Source organism: Tursiops truncatus, chromosome 10, assembly GCF_011762595.2.
Source record: "Tursiops truncatus isolate mTurTru1 chromosome 10, mTurTru1.mat.Y, whole genome shotgun sequence".
NCBI lineage: Eukaryota > Metazoa > Chordata > Mammalia > Artiodactyla > Delphinidae > Tursiops > Tursiops truncatus.
This window is the reverse complement of record NC_047043.1, coordinates 57,443,773-57,465,704: the sequence shown is the minus strand read 5'-3', so window position 1 is coordinate 57,465,704 and position 21,932 is coordinate 57,443,773. Positions and strand designations below refer to the sequence as shown.

At 51.5% G+C, this 21,932-nt stretch overlaps 1 protein-coding gene, 1 long non-coding RNA gene and 1 other non-coding gene across 4 annotated transcripts in view; 2 read left to right on the top strand and 1 right to left on the bottom strand.

Annotated features, from left to right (window-relative positions):
- Positions 1–18,574, bottom strand: part of CCDC13 (coiled-coil domain containing 13) — a 29,151-nt gene extending 10,577 nt beyond the window's left edge. Inside the window, exons 1-9 of the mRNA XM_004326600.4 lie at positions 18,354–18,574; positions 16,103–16,251; positions 14,043–14,185; positions 12,367–12,456; positions 8,018–8,134; positions 6,672–6,776; positions 4,404–4,565; positions 3,613–3,789; positions 1,336–1,542 (exon numbers count right to left, since the gene is read on the bottom strand). Of these exons, the coding sequence (XP_004326648.1) occupies positions 1,336–1,542; positions 3,613–3,789; positions 4,404–4,565; positions 6,672–6,776; positions 8,018–8,134; positions 12,367–12,456; positions 14,043–14,185; positions 16,103–16,251; positions 18,354–18,574 (1,371 nt within the window). The remainder of the gene's footprint in view (positions 1–1,335; positions 1,543–3,612; positions 3,790–4,403; positions 4,566–6,671; positions 6,777–8,017; positions 8,135–12,366; positions 12,457–14,042; positions 14,186–16,102; positions 16,252–18,353) is intronic.
- On the top strand, positions 10,281–20,529 carry LOC109552000 (uncharacterized). 2 transcript variants are annotated; one of them, XR_004528309.2, is made up of 3 exons: positions 10,281–10,766; positions 17,789–19,408; positions 20,153–20,529. It is a non-coding gene; the product is annotated as an uncharacterized lncRNA (long non-coding RNA). The 2 variants fall into 2 exon arrangements; XR_012334559.1 differs by having other exon boundaries at positions 17,619–19,408.
- TRNAE-CUC (transfer RNA glutamic acid (anticodon CUC)) lies at positions 11,550–11,622 on the top strand. Its single transcript has one exon. It is a non-coding gene; the product is annotated as a tRNA-Glu (tRNA).
- Positions 20,530–21,932: the final 1,403 nt, after the last annotated feature.

The window sequence follows — 21,932 nt, the reverse complement described above, 5'->3', positions numbered from 1 at the left end:
CATGGCCAAAGGAGGGTGACCGGGCCAGGAAGTTGTTCCACATTCAGGTCCCAGGGGGAAGTATGGGGACAGGCCCACCTCTCTAGGTAGCCCCACCCACATGGATGAATGCCAGGTGTGACTTGAGGCCACTGGCCTTTGTCAGCTGGAGACACTCAGACCTTCCCCCATCCCTCCCTCTTCCGGATGGTTGGTGGGGCCGGCTGAAGGAGGAGCACTGCAGGACCCCCAGCAGGCGGTCAGGCTGCCATCAACGGTGGGCCAGTTGGCGTGAGCCCCAAACAACCTGGCCTGTCCCCCAAGCCCTGCCCATCCTGAGAAAACTCTCAGTGTGTGCCAGCTTGTCTGGTGGGTAGCGCTTGGCCCCAGCTGTCCGGGGGCCTCTGAGGTGAGACAGTCTTCTTTTGTGTGCCTGGAGCCAGGACAGCGGTGAGGTGAAGATGCTGTCCCTTCCAGGCCTCGGCCGAGGGAAAACATCTTCGGGAGCTCACTCCTTAGACGAGCATTGACTGAGCAACTACTGTGGGCTCAGTCTTGGGCCAGGCACCATGGTCTTTTCCCCCTCAAGGAGAGGTTGGGGGAGAAAACAGGAAATTGATCACACAGCACGACCAAAGTTTGGCTTGGGAATGTACAGGGAGTTAGGAGAGTGCCCAGGAGGGGCACGTAACCCAGAATGGGAGCCCTGGAACTTCCTGGAGGAGCTCTTGACTAATAAGATCTAAAGGCTGAGGGGGAGGAAAGGGAAGGTGTGTGCTTCAGGTATGTGCACAGGCCCAGGGTAGGGAGAAAGTAAGGCCATGGAGGAGCTAAATGGCATTCACATGGCCAGAGTTGTGGAAAGTGGGGAGTGAAGAGAAGATTCAGGGTTGGGGGGGCAGCAGGAGCTAGTCACATGGCGCCCTGCAAACTGGACGAAGGAGCGTGGCTTCCCTTCTGCCATCCCACTGCCTGGAATGTGGACGTAAAGGCTGGCACTGTGGCCACCATCTTGGACCATGAGGACGAAGGCCACAGCTGGGGAGGGAGAGGGTGAGCTGGCAGGAGCCCGAACCCTTGAGGACTGGGTGAGGCGGAGAGTGATGGGGAGCCACAGACAGGTTTTATGTGGAGCAGGGAGACAATCTGGTGTGTCCCTTCGAGAGGAAAGCTGTGTGCACAATGGGCCGGGGAGCCAGATGGAAGCAGGGGGCCAAAGTGGGACCAGGTAGGACGTGGCGCAGCCCAAGTGAAGGCAGGTGGGGAGAAGCGGAGGTGGTTGAGGTTTCTCTGGATACTGGATGGACTTGCCAGGACTTGGGAATGGATGCTGGGCTGAGCCAGCGCCCTACTCACCTGCATACTGAGTTGCCCGATCTCCACCTCCAGCTGCCGCACCTTGGCCTCCCGCTCAGCCACCGTGGCCCGCAGCTGGGCCACGAGGCTGCTGCTCTGCTGAGCCTCATTGTTGAGCTGCTGGTGCAAGTGGTGCTTGGACGCTCGCGTCTTCTCCTCCTGCAGACTCAGGCTGCCCAGAATCTCCTGTAGCTGCTTCAGCTGGTCCTGCGGGGCCCAGTGGGAGGGTGGGTGAGGGTCAGCCACGGCCCTGAGTAAAGAAGGACACGAGAGAAGACCACCTCCTCCCACCCGCAGCTCCCACCCCTTCCCTGCTCCCTCGGGAACCTAACAGTGGGACGCTAGTGTTTCCCTGAGAAGCAGGAGGAACACCTTGCCTGTCCTCAGGGCGGGGTTCAACCAGGTTTTCCTGTCCTCAACTTCTTTCTCCCTGAGATCGAGGCTAAGAAGGACATCTAAGCGGCTCTCGGGACAACAGAAAACAGCTCAGATGGTGGCCCCTCAGCCAGTGGGTAAAAAGAAGCCCTATCCCACTGTGCTGGAAGACCACCTTTGAAGGCAGTACCTGGACCCCTCACCACGGATCCTTCAGCACCTGATGGAGGCCCCCTCCCTGGAGATGCTCCCAAGGAGACCTCTGGGGTGGAGGCTTCCTGCCTGGGGGCTGGGAAGGACCATATTGGTGACCTGGAACAGGTGAGGGCGTTGTCGTCACCTCTTTGTGGAGGAAATGGAGGCCCAGAGAGCCCAGGACACACTGCTGGTGAATGGCAGGGCTAGGGCTTGTTTGCAGCTCTCACCATGCACCTTCAGTGACAAAGAATAGTGGCCCCAGGGACGTCAATGGACGTCCTTATTTAAAAACTGGGAGCTGGGCTTCCCTGGTGGCGCAGTGGTTGAGAGCCCACCTGCCGGCGCAGGGGACGCAGGTTCGTGCCCCGGTCCGGGAGGATCCCACATGCCGCGGAGCGGCTGGGCCTGTGAGCCATGGCCGCTGGGCCTGCGCGTCCGGAGCCTGTGCTCCGCAACGGGAGAGGCCACGGCAGTGTGAGGCCCGCGTACCGCAATAAATAAATAAATAAATAAATAATAAGTTTGTCATAATTTAAAAAAAAAACAAAAAACAAAAAAAACTGGGAGCTGAGGCTTCCCTGGTGGCGCAGTGGTTGAGAATCCGCCTGCCAATGCAGGGGACACGGATTTGAGCCCTGGTCCGGGAAGATCCCACATGCTGCGGAGCAACTAAGCCCATGCGCCAAAACTACTGAGCCTGCGAGCCACAACTACTGAGCCTGAGTGCCACAACTACTGAAGCCCGTGCGCCTAGAGCCCGTGCTCCGCAACAAGAGAAGCCACCGCAATGAGAAGCCCGCGCACAGCAACGAAGAGCCAACACAGCCAAAAATAAACAAATGAAATAAATAAATTTATAAAAATAAAATAAAAACTGAGACCTGAGGCTCAGAGAGGAGATGCAATTAGCCTAGAATCACACAGTGAGGTATGAACAGAGGGGGCCCAGATTTCAGGTCTTTTGTGCCCTGCCCACCACACTGCCTGGTGAATTATTATGGACCAAGGCATGCCTAAGCCAGCATCAGTTCCCCCTTGCACCACCGTCAAGCCAGTCATGACCACCCCAGGGGCCTGTGGGCACAGCTAGGAATTCAGAGACCAAAACCCTGGGGTGGCTCAGGCCCCAGAGGGAAAAGGCCAGGCTAGGGTCAGGAAAGCAGTGCGGCTTTGTTAATCAAAGGAGGTTTGAATTCAGTTGTGTGGCCTTGGATGACTTATCTAGCCAATTAGAGCCTTGGTTTCCCCATCCGTGCAATGGGATTATGTGTCCCTAAGGGTTATCTTGGTGACTAACCATTATAAACCACACCCCACGTGCCCAGAAGCGGGGGTGCTGTATGCTGTCACACAGACAAGGATATGCACCAGCGCCCCGCTCCGTCGTCCCTTCCGTTCCTCCATGAGAAATATCCCAGGGTGTAATCCCATCTGCTGCCCCCTCATCCTCTTCTTTCTCCTTTGGGGTCCACAGGTGCAGTGCCTTGTGCCCGGCATCAACCTCACATAACGCGACCTGTACTGGCCCTCGGGCAGCCTCTGAGTTGCTCCCGTACTTGCAGCCAAGCTTCGGGGCTGGGCCCAGTGGAGGCAATGAGCTCCCGGGTTATGCAGGTGGCATTTTGGGGTGAGGGAGGGCTCCGGGGGAGCTGGGGCTGGGTCACAGGCCTCTGGGTGGGGCAGGGGTCCCAGAGGTGGCTGTACCATGAGGGCGTCGATGAGCTCGTCGTCATGCCGGCCCTTCTCCACGAGGGTCCCCATCTGACTCCTGAGGGTCTTCACTTCGCTCGACAGCACCTTGTTCCGGGACCTCACGCCCTCAAACTTCTTTTTCAGCTCCTCGAGCTCTCTCTGGAGGGCATCCCGCTCCGCTGCAAGTTTCTGTAACCAGAGGGCACGGTCACGGGCTGCAGGGCTGAGTGGGACTCGGGCCACAGCTGAGCCCTCGCTCTCACTCGCTGGTGAGGCCAGAGCTGGGAGGGGACTTGTTGAGGTCACAGGGCAAGTCAGTGGGGCCTGAGCCCTGACTCCCAGCCTCGGCCTCCCGGGGTGTCAGGCAGCCCAAGCACATGATGGACGTGACCCAGATGGATGACAGCCCGAGAACACAGGGGCCAGACTCGGACACGAGAGGAAACCCACTGGCCAACGCTGGGTGTGTCCTCCCGAGGACCCTCAATCCCTGCCTGAGAGGCAAAAAGAGAAAAGCCATGCTTCGGTGGACAGCGCCAAGCCTAGGGTTCAAACCGAAGTGCCTCATTCCACCAAGAGCTGGTTTCAGGTCCAGCATCTCCAAAACAGCCAGAATGCGGCCACCCGACGTCCATGAAATGGGCTCTGGGTGAGGAACCCGTCAGGCAGCTCAAGGTGGAGGGACAGGACGTGAGGAACATGCACAGAGGTGACCCCGAACCTCAGAGCCTCCAAGTCCTCACAGGGGTGGTCGTGGTCTCCTGGCCCCAGGCGCCCCTGACCCCCTGCCAGGCACACGTTACCTCCCAGCTTTCCTGTTTTTCCCTCTCCAGGTTGTGGATCCTCCGCAGATTTTTCTCCTGTGCCGACAGCTTCCTTGGATCGGGATAGACAGACAGCTCATCACTGGCCGTTTCTACCGACCGGCTCCGAGTCTGTCCCAGCTGTTTCTCAAGCTCTCGAACCTGAGGGTGGTTCCACAACAGGTCTGCAGTCAGACTCGACCCTCAGAGGGGCCGCCCTGTGATGTGACAGGAGACCCCACCAGACAGAGGACAACACGGTTCCAGATGGACGTGGAGGTCCCTAGGAGAGGGACTGGGGTGGGGGACGGATGGGAGGGACCTGCGGTGGCATCCTGAGCAAAACAAGGGGAGACACTGGGGAGGTTTCGCTTGGAAAAGAGAGACTTCAAAGTAAATGAGAAAAATCACCCTATCTCTGAGGCCAAGAAGCAGATGTGTAGCCCCAGGAACTTGGGAGGGAAAGGATAGCAGGTCTTAGTACCAGGAAGAACTGACAGGCCACCCAAGCCCGGGCGGGCTCCTCGGGAGGCTACGGGCTCCTGGCCACTTGGAGGAGGTGCTGCAGAGGGCGGGCAGGGTTTGGAAGCGGGGAGACCAGCTCAAAGCCTCGCCGGCTGTGTGACTGTGCACAGATTACTTAACGTCTCTGAATCTCAGGTCCCTCATCTGTGGAGAGGCCTGTGAGTAACACGCTGCATCATGTTGTTATGAGAATTCCGTACCCTGAAGTTGTCTGAGCCTGGGAGTCCCCAAGACGCTTCTTGGGATGACAGATCTTGGGGCCCACTCCATACCAACAAGTCAGAGCTCCAGGGGAAGAACGCGGGGATCTGCATTTTAAACAAGTGCTACGGGTGATTTCTAGGATTAGGCAGCTTCGAGAAACCCCAAAATGGCCTGGGTGAAGCCCTCGGCACAGGGGAGGTGGATGTCATCCGACAGAACCACGGCTTGATCACACTGGGTTTAAAGTGGATAACTCCCAGGGTCCTTCTAACCCTGATTTCCACGTCAACGCAACATAAATGATGGAACAAAGTTGGGTAAACCTGAGCCAGGGGCAAAATTCACTAGGATCCCTGGTCAAGGGCCTCAGTATGGGTTTGAAGGCACATTTCAGTGCCCTCGTGTGGCACTGTGTGGTAATTCCATTTAAACGTTAAAGAACACTTTGAACCGTTTGTTCACAGCTTAACAACACTCACAATAATAACTAATGTGTTGAGTGTTTACTATGGCCAGGCACTGTGCTGGGCACTTCCCAAACGATATTTCATTTAACCCACAACAACCCTACAAGGAAGGCATTATTATTTCCATTTTACAGGCGAGGAGACTGCGACACAGAGAGATGAAGAGATTTGCCCAAAGACACCAAACTTAGAGACCAGTGACTGAGGCCAGACTCAGACTCAGGTCTCTTGAACCACGAGGCCACACACTGGTCGTTAACCACAGTTTTTCAGAGACCTCTCCCCCTTGGTGTTGGCTTCAGGGATCCCACAGGAGACCCTGAGGGGAAAAGCCACCTGGGAACCTGGGAATGAAGGCAATGCACTTGGCAAATAGTGGAAACGACACACTTATTTGTGTGACTCTTGGTTTCTTGGGACAGCGAACCTTCGGACGGTGTTTCCTCCATGCCAGGCCCTGTGGTAAGCAATTTACACATCTGTACTCATTCAGTCCTCCCAGCAACGCTGCGGGGTAGGCACTGTCGTTATCCACAGTACACAGAGGAGGAAACTGAGGCACAGAGAGGCGAAGCAACTTGCCCAAGGCCACACAGTTGGTGGGTGGTGGGCTGAGATTTGAAGCCAAGCAGTCCGGCTGCGGAGCCCCTGTTCCTAGCCTCTAGGAGCGTAAAGAGGGAGACAGGCTAAGTTTTTTTTGGGGGGGGATGGTAATTAAAACCTTCAAAAGCCTACAGGCATCTGGACAAAACTGGGAAAAGCCTACAACAGTCACGCAAATTTACATGAACCAGGGGAAAAAAATCTGCCTGGAGTAAAATAAATCAGAGGCTCTGGTATTTGTTGAGCGCCAGTGCCTGGTATGTAGTATTATATAAATGCTTGTTCACTTTATGACAAATGAAAATCAGGCTGGCTGGGGAGAACGTAGAACAACAGCCCTGCAAGTGTGCTCTGCAGAACCTAAAGGCCATTTTCGGGTTCTGTGTCTCTAATGTGGGTCAGCGTGGGTCTTTCTGGGGCATTTCAAGCCTTACGTTCAGGGCCAGGAGAAGTCTGATGACTCACTCACCTTGCTCTGCAAGACGAGAATTTGTTGAGCTCGACCCCTCCACGTCCCAGGTGAGGACAGGAGCTGCTGGATGTTCACATCTTCCCCAATCTCATTGGTTAAAACCTGAGAAAGGTGAGGCCTTCCGTATGGCGGGGAGAGAGGGCTCTGCCACAGCCCTAAAGCTGCTGCACGTGCAGAAACAGTGCTGGGTGCGTGGGGCTCCCCGAAGGCCCGGCCTCCACCTGCACAGCCTTCCCCCTTCCCCCGCTCCCCGCCTCAAAGGCCAATTGACCACGCTCCACGAGCAGCTCTCCCTGGGAAAGCATTGAACCCATCATCCCCAGCACTTCTTGGTGATGCTTAGGGCAGACAAGGAACTGCTGTCAATGCCCAGGTGGGGCCCCTTGTCCTTGACACATTCTGGGATGAGTGAACCACAAAGTTGACCAAGACCTGCTCCAAATTTGTTCACCCGTCACCCAGAACGGACATCATTCTGGATGGCTCCAGGGAGGACACGGCCACAGGGCCTCGCCCTCCGTGCAAAGCCATTGACAAGGGGCCATGTCTGAGTGCAGCAAGGAGTGGGGGGCTACCGAATGTCACCTGGGGATGTTTGGTTCCAGAAGGGCCCAGCTTTGTGGCTGTTGCAGAGAGGTGTTTGGGCCCAACTTCGAGGCTTTGAGGTGGAAACAGTACACCCCAGCTTGTGCCCTGGGCCCCTCTGCAGCCTGTCACGGAAACCCATCTAGCGTACCAAGTCTCTGGTGCTTGTTTCCACAATAGAACTCTGTTTTGGAAATCTTGGCTGGTCTGAGTGGTTCCAGCAGGAACCGCTGCTGGTGGTACAAATGCCAGAGAATTCACTATGTAAATAAAAATAAATAATGAACCAGCTGGGCCTGCCTCCCAAGTCGGAGCGTTTTCCTTTGAAAGGGGCCTTTAACACACAAACAACCTTAACATTTTCTCATATCATAGACAGCAGAGGGCAGGAGACGGGTCTCGGTAGGCTTCCAAGTCCAAGGTGGCTTATTAAGGAGATGCCCAGGATCTATTGGGGTGCACGTAGCACAGGGAAGGTGGAAAGGCCTCTCCAGGGTGGACAGCACTGTCCTCCTCCATCCAGGGCTGGGCGGGCACCACAAGGGCCTCTATGCAAGGTCATGCAGGCAGCCGGCAACCACCCTCACCTGATGGGTCTGTTTCAAGGGCTGGAAGGAAGTTACTGGATCTGAGCCTGACCCAGAACAAGCAGCATGGTGCTCACGGGGCCCAGCTCCTGAATGGAAGCCATTGTCCCAGCCATGACCTTCCCAGTCCCAGGCCCACCCACGAGGACCCGAACCCTGGCCGGGAAATACCTTCTGGGCCACCCGGAGCTCCTGCTTCACAGCCCGGATCTGGTTGCGGAGGTCACTCATCTTCAGGTTTGTGGCCGCCAGCCTGTCCTGCAAGACCTTCACCTCTGGGCTGTCCTGCTAGTTGGGAAAGACAGGAGGGAGAGCAGTCATTTGAGGCCTAGATAGTAACAATAATCACAGCCCCCGTTTATCCAGGTATGTGCAGGTACCACACGAGGTGCTTGACAAGGAGGAACTCATTTCATCCTCACGACCCCTTTGAGGCAGGTTCCGTTACCGATGCAGAGCAGAGGCTGGAGGGGGGTGACCCCTCGGCTTGGGGGACCTGGTAGGTAAGGGGGAGCGTGGATGTGGATCCCGGCAGCCCAGCTTTGGGGGCTGAGCCCTGTGCCCCAAGGGTGGCGCACAGGGTGGACGTGGGTGGTGACCGCAGACAGGGAGCATCTGGATGAAGCTGCTTCCCAACTCCCAGACACTCCCAGGCTGTGGGCCCTGCTGTGCTCAGAGACTGGCATCATAGCAAATCCATCCTCACTCAGGATGAAGAGGGGCGCTGGCTCCTTTAGCGAAGGCGGCCCCAGCTTGGCAGGAGGGCCATGACCATCCCAACTTGGGGCCTTCCTCTCCTAGAATTGTCAGACTGGGCCTTGGGCTCCCTTTCCTGGCAATGAGCTCACTGAATAGAAATAAGGACCCAGTTTAATCCCCAAATGCTCCATTTCTGTGGCTTGAAGAACTGCAGGAACCGTGAAAACTCTGCCTGCTGGAACTCTTAGCAAAGTCTTTTTTTAAAACAATATTTCATTTAAACTATTTGGATGAAACTTTTCTCAAATGTGTTCCCCATTTATGACTTAAATAGAAGTTCCTGAAATCCTCAGAACTTTGGCATTAAAGGGACTCCAAGGTCAGCCCATTCAAACCCTTTCCATAGGTGACGCAGATAAGTTCCAGAGAAGGGAAATAACATGGCCTCACAGGCACACAGCTGGTTGGGGTGACAGAAGTGGCATTACAGGCCTGGTCCTTCCTTTGCACTGGCTGATTCTCCCAATATAAGCTTTTGCTGATGCCAGGGCATCGTGGTGACAGAAACATTGGTTGGTGGGTTGTGTGTCCCATCAGGCAATGACCCTAAGACCATCTGCTCCTGTCCCAACAGATCAGGTGGACTAGACTGCTGGGAAACAGGATGGGTACTGCAGTGGCTTTCTGAACTTTCCTTAGTAGCCACAGACAAAACCTCCTGTGAACGCTAGTGTGAAAGATCCTAGAAGACTGGGTCTGGGGAGTTCCATGGACCCCAGAGGCCCTGGGCAGCCCCGCTGAAAACCACTGGTCAAGGAAACTAGACCTGCACACAGGCCCCAGAAGACCTGGACTCATCCGGTCTTCTCATCTAGGAAACGGCTGCTTTTTCATAGCACCCCCAGGAGGCTAAACAGAGTAACCAGTGTGAGCAGAATTTGCAAATTGGGAATTTACATAAAACATACATGCATCTTTCTTTATATATATATATATATTTTTTGCCATACGCAGGTCTCTCACTGTTGTTGCCTTTCGCGTTGTGGAGCACAGGCTCCGGACACGCAGGCTCAGCGGCCATAGCTCACGGGCCCAGCCGCTCCGCGGCATGTGGGATCTTCCCCAACCGGGGCACGAACCCGTATCCCCTGCATCGGCAGGCGGACTCTCAACCACTGCACCACCAGGGAAGCCGCATCTTTCATCTATATTTTTGCGTATCCTTCCGCCGCCTGGCTGTATGCCATTCCTCTCCACTGCTGTTGGGAGCCTGTCTGCTCCCCTGCTAAGGTGCTGCTTTGAATCTGCCCTGGGTTGGGAAGCAACATTCCCTGCCTGTCAGATCTTCCGCGCCATGAGCCCCCTGCTGGCTCTGGTGGTTGGCGGTGCAGGAGCCGTGAGAGCATTTGGGAGCGTGAGAGCACGGAAGCGCACACCGGTTGGATCCGGATCTGAGACCCGGGCGGCAACGACTGTCTCCGAGCGTCGTTTTCTCTTGTGTGAAATGGGGGCGCGTTATGCCAGCCTCCGGGGTACATGTGAGTGTTGATGGGATAACGCACGTAAAGGGTGGCCTCTGGGGCAGATTCTGACGGGGGTCGATGCTGGGGGGCATAGCCTGGCTTGGGTGGGCAGCTGGCAAAGGCGGCTGAGGGCCATATGGTGTTCTGGTGAAGGCATCACCCCCTCTGCGCTGCCAGGCCCCAGACCTCCCCTCCCAGGAAACTGAGCCAACCCTAACTTCCTGACATTTCAGAGCTGTTTCTGCCCAGAGTGAGATTTCACAGGCTTTGTGGGTGTCTTGGGCTTGGGCACGCCCCTCCCCCACCCCGGGCTGTTTCCTCTCAGGCGATACCGGAAATGGTGTCCATGGGAGCAGATAGCGCCAAGGCCACTCACACCACAGCTTCGTGAGGCCCCACGCAGAGTGAGGGCGTTCAGCTCCACTCTGGAATGTGCTTGGAGCTCTGGACTGGGATGTGGGGTGAGCCTGCAGGCTCCGGAGTATGGCCCAGGCTTGGGTCGCCCTGAACAGTCTAACGACGGGGACATGGCTATTGTCCCCTCTCTGATCAGAAGATGCCCGGGAAAACACATGTCCTGAGGAATGGAGACTGCAACCCACCACGCACTCTTCCGTCAGAAACCTCCCAGGCTCCCTGCAGCCACAGAATGAAGTTGGAATTCCTACTCCAGCTACCGTCAAGGCCTCCATCCACAGGTGACTTTGTTTTGTTTTGATATGTTCCCCTTTTCCTCGTCAGGGCCCCTGGGCTGCAGCCAGACGTTATCCAGCTGATGCCCAGCTAACAAACAGAATAGGAATATTGATGCTTTCCTGCTGTGAGCTTGTACTGCTTCTGCTGGAAGGGCCACCCCCATCTTCCTGCTCCAGCAAGGCCACCTGAGGAAGCCCTCATCCATCCCGCCTCCTGGCTGCCTCAGGTGGAGCGTGTGCTCCCTCTGTGAACTCAGGGCCTAGGGGCTTTCTCTGAAGGCCCTGTCCCCCTCCTTCCTTTAATATGCCTACTCATCTCCCCTCTTGAACCCCCTGTGGACAGTGGGCCTGCCTTTGATTCTCTGTGTTCCAGGGCTCAGAACATTCTGTCAGGCTCAACAAGTGACTGAACAAGTAGTTCCCCATTTAGGACAGTCCCAGTCAGAGGTATGGATAAACAAGGGGCAGCTTAGAAGCGTCCCTCAGAGCTGGGAAAGGCACTGAATGACACTCAGTCTAGCGTCTGCTGAGGGCGGAGCCCCTCCATTGCCTCCCCAGCAATGAGACAGATCTACACAAGACTAGCCTTCAGGAGACATGCTCACTCCTGACCTGGAAGCTGAGGGGCCCATCCCTCGAGGGCAGTATTCTCCTCAAGACGGCTTGATCTTGAGTCATAGACAACAGCGAAGATTGGGTGGAAAAGGGGCACTGAACTAGGAGTCCTGAGGCTTGGATTCCGTTCCACCCACTCATTTGGCTTCTTAAGAAAACCATGGGGGGAATTCCTTGGTGGTCCAGTGGTTAGGACTTGGTGCTCTCACTGCCGAGGCCCCAGGTTCAATCCCTGGTCGGGGAACTAAAATCCCATAAGCCGTGAGGTGTGGCCAAAAAAAAAAAAAGAAAAGAAGACCAAGGGGTGGCCTCCTGGGATGTTCTTGAGACTCTGAGCTATTTATTGTCTGGCTTGGGCTCCGTGCTCCTCCCCGGTGGCCCACTGGTGCCACCTTTCACGGAGCTGCAATTCCCACGCCCTGAGTTTCATGGAGGCTCATTGGCTCAGAAAAACTGGAATCTTGGGAACAGCCCCATTCCCAACAGTCACTTTTACGCTGTAGATTTGGAGTTCCACAAAGGGAAGACTTCTTACAATATGGATTGCCCCAGCAAAAACCAGGGTTCCGTTGAGGAGTGAGCTCCCCGTCCCCGGGTTAAGGTAGAGAGGCTGGATGTCTCTCCAGTAAGGATGCTGTAACGGACATCCTTTACAGCTGGGCTGAGAGCAGGAGGCTAATTGGATCAGGTCTTCCTTCCCTCCTGGTCGTGAAATTCTAGGATTCTGGGTCCTCAGGCCCCTCCTGACCTCCCTCTCTGGGGACTAAATCAGAGTTAACCCCTCACCAGCCTTCACTAGGGCATTCTTGGCCTCAGACAGTAGACTTGGTCACTGTCCCCTGATGGCTATTCTGAGGATGCTGCAATGGTGGCACTGGCTCAGCAATGGGGTGGATGCCGGACAGAGGCACCTACGCCCCCATGGAAGAGGGGAGGCCCAAGCCCATGACTGCCTCACACACCCCCCAGCACAGAAGAGAATTCATACCAAGGCTCTGTCTCCCATCTGGGCCTTTGGCAGCTTGGCTCCTGCGTCGGTGGCCCCCTTGGCTGGCAGCCTGGCCAGGGCCATCTGCAGCTGAAACAACAAACCTGGCACTTAATATTTAATTCTGCTCAGCAGTTGCGGCGCCTGAGTGAAGGGCTCTGGTGCTGCCGTCGGATGTGTACTCACGGATCGCAGCAGTCCGTCCCTTCAGCTCATTTTAAGGCCCATGAATGGAAGAACTCTCCTTCACAAGGCACTCTGCGATGGGAGAGGGTTTAACTGATTGTCTGCCCCACTCCCCAGTCGCAGCCTAGGATTCACGAACAGCTTAGTAAATAATGATTCTGCAACCGTGGTCTGCATCTAACAACAGCCTTGGGAGGCGGAGAGAAAAGGAGCTACGGACTTCACATTACAGTTGAGGAGACGAGGTCAGAGACACTGAGAAACCTGCCACTCAGGCTCGCGGCCTGGTGGCCAAGACCACTGCCGTATACAGCCAGCCAACCAGCCCTTTAAGGGTTTCCCAGTTGTCCTTCACACAAAGACCATCCCTGTCCGACAAGGCTGGGCACGACCCGCCCTCCCACCTCTCTGACCTCATCCTGCTCCAAGCTCGGCCACATTGGTCCCCTTTCAGGCCTTTATTCCTATTCAGGGCCTTTGTACCTGCTGGGTCCTCTGCATGAAGGCCTCTCCCCCACCCCTCCGAGTCTGGCCCCTTCTCATCCTCCAGGGACCCACTGTGCATACTCCCCCCTCTAAGGGGCCCTCGATGCTGGTCTGTCTCCAGGAGGGCAAGGACCAGGACTATTTTGCTCCCCACAGTCGCCCCAGGGCCTGGCCCAGAGCCTGCGATGGTTCTCAAAAAATACGTTATAGAATAAAGAAGGTCTAATTCAATGCCAAGTGTAGTGACTGTGGAGGACTTTGGAGAGCAACAGAACTGGATTTGAAATCCGGCTCCACCACGTGCTGTGTGACTTGAGAAAACCTCTTAACCTCTGCCAGCCTCTGCTCCTCCAGCCACATAAGGAGAAGCTGCGTAGGTTCACTCTAGCTCCTGAGGGCCCATGAACCGCTGGGTCTTGTGCCCTCTCTTGACTGGAGGGGTTTGTCATCAGCTGTGGGAAGGTAGGGGCAGCAGAAAGAGGAAGGTGGACAAAAGTGAGACGAACTGGTGGAACGCTCCTGGCTCTAGCTTCAGATTAGCAAGGATCCCTGTTAATTTATTCAACAATGCCTTTCTGGAGCTAACTACCTGCTAGGCACTGTTCTAAGCATTTTACAGTGTTAAGTCATTTAATCCTCAGAAAACCTTGGGGTGAGTGCCGTTATGACTGCCACGTGACAGGTGGAGGAAACTGAGGCACGGAGAGCTTATACCTGGCTCCAAGTCACAACACAAGTCAGTAGTGGAGCTGAGATTCACACCCAGGTGGTCAGGCTCCAGGCTTGCGTCCTCCTTGCTATGTCGGGCTATCTCTCCACCGCCTGCGTCCTCCTTGCTTCCCGACACTCTCCCCTCTCAGGATATGACAGAGACTGAGGGACTCATTGCAAACACTGACCCACCAGTCCTTGGGAAGGACCTACAGCATCTAAGTGTGCTCCCTCTCTGGAGGAGTGGCGCGGGGTACAGGGAGCCCGGGGCAGGGGCGCCTGAGGCCCCTCACCTCTTGCTCCAGCTCCCGGATGCGGTTGCTCAGCTGCCTCGCTCTGGTCTTCGCACCCTCGGACTCTGCCATCAGCACCCGGTTCTTTTTGGACAGCTCAACGATCTTGGTGGCAGTCACATCCCCAACCACACCAGCCGTCCCTAAAATGAAGGGAAATGGTAAGGTCAATTAAAAACACAGGCCACACATCGAACAGCCTTCAGCAGCGATTTGGGCAACAATGAGTAGCTGCTCTCGGCCACCTCGTGTCTGTTGAAGAGGATTAGGACACATCAGGAGAAAAGGAGGAAGAACCTGGGGAAGGAAACCAAACCTAGAAATACAAATGGTCCAGTGGTGAGTTCTCTGGTTATGTTTTCCTCCCAGGACCCCAACGCATTACAAATCCTGGAACTAGACATCAGAAAGAAGTCTACGAGAAGCCCTCTCTAGTCCGAAGGGCAGGAAGTGGGGCTGAGAGCAAGCCAGGGCTCTCTCCCAACTCTGTCTCCAGACAAGCCTCACTCTTGAAGCTGCAACCCCACGATAATTGGGGCATCAGCGAATGGGCAAGCACAGAAATGCTAAAATATCTGGGTAAATATAATAGACTATTTTGCAACCTTCAGTTTTTTAAAACGTATAATGGTTGAAAGCAAATATGATAGCATAGTCCGACGGGATGTTCAACATATACAGACATAATACATGTAAAAGCTGTAATATAAGGGGGGAGGGTACAGGGACTTATATGGTGGTCAAGTTTCTTCATTCCACTTGAAGTGGTAAGATATTAATTCTAAGTAGACCGTGAAAAGTTATGTGTGTTGTAAGCACTAGCGCAATCACTAAAAAAATTGTACAAAGAAATAGAAAAACTAAACTAAAGCAAACACTAAAAGTCCACCCAAAGGAAAACCAGTTCTTCAGCTGTCAGCAGCCTGTCACTGTGGCCTGTTTTAAAAACGTGAACTGAGACTGTCAGACTTTTCTCTTCAAAACGTGAAGTTGGAAATAAGAAATGCGGACTTCTGAGTGAGGACTGGATTTAAGAGGTCTTGAGGGAGGCTCGGGGCCGGCAATCGGATGAGGCCATGAGCACACCAGCAGAAGCGGCAGAAGACAGGATGTGGGGCAGGCTGGAGAAGAGGGAGCAGGCCCTGTCTCCCAGGTCTCCTGGGGTGAGGAGGCATCTCCCGCTCTCCCCGGAGCCCATCAACTTCTCGACACCCTTGCAAAAGCTGCCCCTTCGCATCTGAACCCCGAGCCAGGTTAGGTGTTATCATCTGTTCAGTGTGGTTTTGTTTTAGACAGAAGAGGCCAAAGAATGGAGGGAAGCACAACAGCCTTTAAGATACCAGATTCCCCTTGCTTTTCAATTCAGCACTGGTCCTCTGGGTGCACCTACTCTTAAAGTCATTTCCTAGCCAAGGCAGAGAGAGACGCTCTGGCAGAGGCCAGGCGAGGCATCATGCCCTCTGTGATTGCTGACACTGACTTTGTGCTTTCTCAGTCAGCCGCCTGGGAATTGCTCAACGGGCATACATCGAGCAGAGGACAGTCAGGGCCAAGGTCCCCACCAGATCTGTAAGAACAAGGTCTAGCTCATAACCACAGGGTCAGTGGTCAATGTCCAGCCCACACCCACAGGGCTAAGGTCATCTCCAGGCCCACAAAGCCAAGGTCCCTAACAGACCCACAGGGTCAAGGTCTCCAGCAACAGAACCAAGGTCCAACTCCGATCTGAAGCACCAAGGTCCACTGTACATGCTGCTGGATCCCAGAAAATCCTCCCCGAACAGCGTACTCCCCTGTCTTGTCCACCCTTCTGGAGCAGCAACAGCGAGTGGTGTAGAGTAAATGCCTACTTCCACTGGGGCTTTTTTGCGTCCATGATACAGTGTTTGAGCCAGAGCATCCAGATACAATGGGTGCCGTTGGCCCACGGAACATGTAGTGAGCATCACGGAGAACTCTTGTCATGAGTCCCAGCGGGGTCACCCACGCTGCCTCCATGGCAGCTGGGCCAGCCCACCTGGACTTCAGAGCAGAAACTGTCGCAACAGCGGTGGAGCTACCTGTGAAGGCAAATCTGTCCTCTTCTATTTTCTTTTTGAGGTGTTTGATTTCAAAGTCCCTCTCCTTCAGCAACTTATACAACCGCCCGTTCTCATCCACCGTTTCCCTGAGTTGATCCCGAAGCCGTTCGATCTCGTCTTCAAGCATCCTGCAAGGCAAAGGCAGAATCACAGGAACCGATGGGCAGGGGTCAGGCCTCCACAGCCCAGGTTTATTGTACCTGGTTGGGCACTGGGTGGAGATAAGAACTGGTCTGTACAAAATAGGAATGAGAAATTAAGGGAATCTCAGTGAGCAGATTTTTAACACGCTGTTCTCAAAACTGAACGATTAAGGACACACGCACAAGTGAAAGTTTTTTTTTTAATGTGCCAATTTTTATTTTATTTTATTTTTTATTTATTTATTTATTTTTTGCGGTACGCGGGCCTGTCACTGTTGTGGCCTCTCCCGTGCAGAGCACAGGCTCCGGATGCGCAGGCTCAGCGGCCATGGCTCACGGGCCCAGCCGCTCCGCGGCATGTGGGATCTTCCCGGACCGGGGCACGAACCCGTGTCCCCTGCATCGGCAGGCGGACTCCCAACCACTGCGCCACCAGGGAAGCCCGAGAAAGAAGTTTTCAGTAACATGGTTTACTACGGATTCAACAGAGCTATATAAAACCCCACCCAGAGAATTCATGCTCCTTTCCAGCATCCATGGAACATGCATAAAGATGTATTATAATTTAGACTTCAAAGGCAACCTTAGCAAATTCCAAATAATGGACATTATACAGACCATTTTCTTAATGGGAATTGACTAAAATTAGAAATCAATCCTAAACAGAGAACAAAAATAAAATAAAACACAGAACTCCAAACCCATCATATGCTTGGAACTGAAAAAAAAAACCACACACATACACACACTCCTAAATTATTTATGGGTTAAGTAGAAATCATAATGTGTATTATGAAGCATTTAGAACAGATTGACTGTAGAAGCAATATGTATGAAAACTTGGGAACAGCAGCTAAAGTGATACGTAGAAGGAAATTTATAGCCTTAATTGCACATGTATATTAGAAGACAAAAGAGGAATTGTCTAAGCCTTAAGTTGAGACCAGGTCTCTGGGTCTCTCAGGTAAACCCAATAGGAGATCAGAATAGGTGGCTAGTTTTGTATATTACAATTGTCTTGCAAGTCATTTTTTTAGAACTTTAAAGCATGAGGAACATGTGACTGGTGGGTCTGTGATCACTTCTACCATTAGGCATGGAGCCAGCTCCATAGAGGCAGTTGCTCAGGAAGTAAATAAGTTACGGAAATTATAGATAACAGTAATTATTAACTAACAGCTATTATTATTGTTGGTGTTATTCTACCAACAGCTCAAGTCTCCACAAATTCCAGTTTCTCTGACTTGGGGAAAGATCATTTGGGAATAGGTCTGGGGTTAACTTAGAGCTAATATTTAGGAGCCGTATGAATTTTTTCAGTTATTGAGAAATCTTTATCTTTTCCTAATTAGCATTTTTCAGTAGAACATTGTGAAAATCGAGAAACCATGAAAAGTAGAATTTGCAGATGGAGAAGACAGATTCTGGGTGAAACCAGAAGCAAAGAGATAGCTCAACAACTGCTGTGATTTTTTTTTGTGTGTGTGCAAAATGACTAGAAAACAATTTTGTTTCAATCCAGACTCCTGCTTCTAACAACCAATATAAATCAATGCATCTGTGTGACATTGGCAAATTTAAAGCAAAATGAGAAGATTCTGGACTCCTTTCAACTGTTTCACCAACCATATAAAAGCAAGGAATCCATAAACTGCTTCTTTAGGACGGGTATGTTTATGTGTCTTTATGTGTCAGGGAAGGGAAATTGACACAGAACAGTCACCGATGAGGTTTGGAGTAGCGATCAGCTGTGAATCATCAGAACCAGCCAACCAGCTCCTCAAAAACCAAAACACATTTTTCATGAAAGAGAGACTACGTAAGAAAATTCAAGTGAATAAACTACACCTTGATGAGTTTCAAAATTTCCATTTGACTTTAAGTGGTTTTTGAATACACTTCACGTCAAATTATGTCCCTTTATCCGATGCAAGAGTCTTCAATAACAATCTCTGTGTCAAAACTTCTGGGTCTCAGCTGATAAACACACATCTGGTCAACCTGCCTGTCGAACTGTCTGCAATCATTCTGCCCCACCTTCCCTACCTCCCTGCAGTGCTCCTGAGAGAGTCCAAACTTGCATTTACCTCTGCTCAAAGCTGGTTTTTGAGTTCTGCTCCCCGGCTTGGAGGACGCTGAGGCCATCAGAGATCTCCACGTGCTCTTTTTGGTCATCAGCTCTGCTTTGGAAGCTAAGTTCTTTTTCCTTCCGTTTCTCCATCTGCTTCTGTAACCTTCTGTGCTGCATCTCCTGCATGGCCCTGAACTGGAGCCTCAAGGTGTCCTGTGAGCCTTCATCCTCTGCCATCTTGCCCTTGGAGTAGGAAAAGAAGCCTGAGCCTAAGCAAACTCCACAAACTGCTCCTTTCCCAAGAGTGCTCAGCACTTAGTCAGCCCTGTCTACAACCCCCAAGCCTGGAGTTGGCTCCTTATCTTTGCATGTGTCCATGAGGAAGCTTGGAAGACCCACCCTCACTTCAGGTCCCCTGAAAGCCAAAGCTGAGCCGAGCTAAGCGTCAGCTCTGTACACACCCTCCCATGCCTGAATGTGCCACCAGACCTCGAATGGCATCAGAATACTCCCCCCCATCACTCAGATTCAACAGTTGGCTCCTTCCTGTCCCTAAAAACAGTGGCTCTCAACTCTGGCTGACCATTAGAATCTTCTAGGAGTTCCTAAAATATAGCAATGCTGGGGCACATCCCTGGACCATTTAAAATCTTAATTCCTAGGAATGGGGCTCAGACATCATTATTGTTTTTAACTAAGGTATAATTTGAGGTTGAATTATAATTTACACATAGTAAAGTGCATAAGTCCTGAGTGTACAGCTTAATAAATCTTTACACAGGTATGCAGCCCTGGCTCTGGCCAGGGCCCCGGTGGCTGCCGGCTCCCCCAGCTCCAGCCCGGGCCCTTCTGTACTTTTCCCCCCCGCACTTACAGTGGTCACTCCGCTGCTGCTTTCTTGGGCTGCAGCAGCTCGGGCACCTCTATCAGACGCCTTCTGGCGCTGCCCCGGCAACCGTCACCAGGGAAACCAGCCACGCCGCTGCGTGACGTCCTCACGAGTCTACGGCAACCAAGAGGTCGCCGGGAGTTCGGAAAGGGACAGAGGCGCAGATGGTCCGGGTTGAGGCGGTAAGTAAATAGGCGAGGTGGGCTGACGGATGAGGGCGTCTTGTGTATGAGACTTGAAAGTTGGCCCAGTGGTCCGCTTCTGGAACATATTTTAAAAGTTTTGTGGGCCAAACGTTCTGCGCAGAGATACGCATCCCGCAGTCCTGCTGGGAGAAATTAAGGTGAATGATCCTACCAAGAAATTTAACGTAGCCATTCAGAATGTCTTTGGAAAATGTGGAAGTGTGGGGGGAAAGGTTATTTTGTGACGGTGAGTGAAAAAGGCAGGACACGAAATAGTAATTGCTAAGTAAATGAAGTTGTGTTTTTAAAAACTAAAAACGGAGGGAATTCCCTGGCGGTCCAATGGTTAAGGCTCCGCGCTTCCACTGCAGGGCACGAGTTCGATCCCCAGTCGGGGAACTAAGATCCCGCATGCCCTGCATGGCGCGACCAAAACAAACAAAAAACAAAATTAAAAACCTCTAGAAACAGAAACAAGACTGCGGAGGAATGCATAGAAATGTTAAAGTTAAAAATGGTTGTATTCGTATGCTGGAATTGCAGTGCTGTGTTTTTATTTTTGCATTTTAGAGGATTTAAAATATAGTGAACATGGTTTATTTTCAAAGTGGAAAACACTTGTATGTTTGGGTTTTTTAAAAAGACACTTACCAATTTAAGTCACTGCTATATCCAGGTCTTTATAATTAGAAAGTCTTCAGATATCTCACGGTTGTTTTTCTTTCTTTTTTTCCTCATAAGGCATCCACCCACAGACGTGCATGAAGGTGGGGCACCAGTTCACATTTTGCAGAACTCTAATGCAATATCACAACCAGAATATTGACGTTGGTAATTTTACTTGTATTCATTTGTGTGTGTGTTTAGTTCTATACAGTTTTATCATGCTTAGGCTTGCATATTCACCACCATCCTCAGATATTGAACACTTAAATCGCCACAAGGATTCTTCTTCTTGGGCTTTTGTAGCCACACCCACTTCCCTCCCTCCCCACCCCCAAAGGCCCTAATCCCTGTGACCACCAATCTGTTCTCCATTTCTAAAATTTTGTCATGTCAGAAATGTTATATAAATGGAATCATATAATATATAACCTTTGGGGACTGACTTTTTTACTCAGAATAATTTTCCAGAGCTTCATCCAAGTTGTTGTATGTGTCAGTTTGTTCCTTTTTATTGCTGAGTAGTTTTCTATGGTATGGATGTACCACAAATTGTTTAACCATTTGCCGGTCAAAGGACATCAGGGCTGTTTCTAGTTTGGGGTTATTACAGATAAAGCTGATATAAACATTCATGTACAGGTTTTTGTGGGAACTTAACTTTTCATTTTTCTGGGATAGATGCCCAAGAGTCCAGTTGTATGATAATAACATGCTTAGCTTTGTAAGAAACCGTCAACCTATTTTGTAGAGTGGCTGTACGATTTTACATTTCTACCAGCAGTGTATGAGTTATCTACTTTCTCCATATCTTTGCCAGTGTTTGATGTCACTATTTTTTATTTTAGCCATTCTAATAGGTGTGTAGTGACTTCTAATTGTGGTTATAATGTGCGTGATGGATACTGATATTGAACATTTTTTTCAGGTGCTTATTTGCAATCTGTATATCCTCTTTGGTGCAGTGTCTGTTTATGTCTTTTGCCCAATTTCTAACTGTTGACTTTTGAGAATTCTTTATACATTCTAGATATTAATCGTTTGTTGGATTGTAGTTTGCAAATATTTTCTCCCATTCTGTAGCTTGCCTTTTCTCTTCACATGGGTTTTCACCGAACAAAAATTTTAAATTTTGACTAGGTCCAATTTACCAATTCCTTTCTTTCGGTGTCAAGTATAAGAACTCCTTGCCTAGCCCTCGATCCCAAAGATTTCCCCCTGTGATATTCTAAAAGCATTAGAGTTTTATGTTCATGATTTATTTTGGCATAATTTTTATGTAAGATGTGAGGTTTAGATTGAGATTCTTTTTTTTTTTGACCTATGGCTGTCCAATTGCTTCAGCAGTAGTTATTGAAAGGTATCCTTCCTCAACTGAATTGCTTTTGAACGTTTGTCAAAAATCAGTTGTGTAAATTCAGAAACAGCAACAAAAAACAACCCAATTCAAAAATGGGCAAAGGACTTGAAGAGATTCCTCCAAAGAAGATATACATATAGCTAATAAGCACATGTAAAGAGGCTCAACATTACTAGCCATTAAGGAAATGCAAATCAAAGCCACAGTGGGATAACACTCCATACCCATTAGGATGGCTGTTATTAAAAAAATGGAAAATAAAAAGTGTTGTCCAAGATGTAGAAAAATTGGAACCCTTATGCATTGCTGGTGAGAGTGTAAAATGGTGCAGCTGCTGTAGAAAAGTTTGGCAGTTCCTCAAAAATTTAAACATAGAGTACGATCCAGAAATTCACTTCTGAGTATATTCCCAAAATATGGAAGCAAACAGATACTTGTACACCAATGTCCATAGTAGCACTATTTCCAATAGCCAAAAGGTGGAAACAATCCAAATGT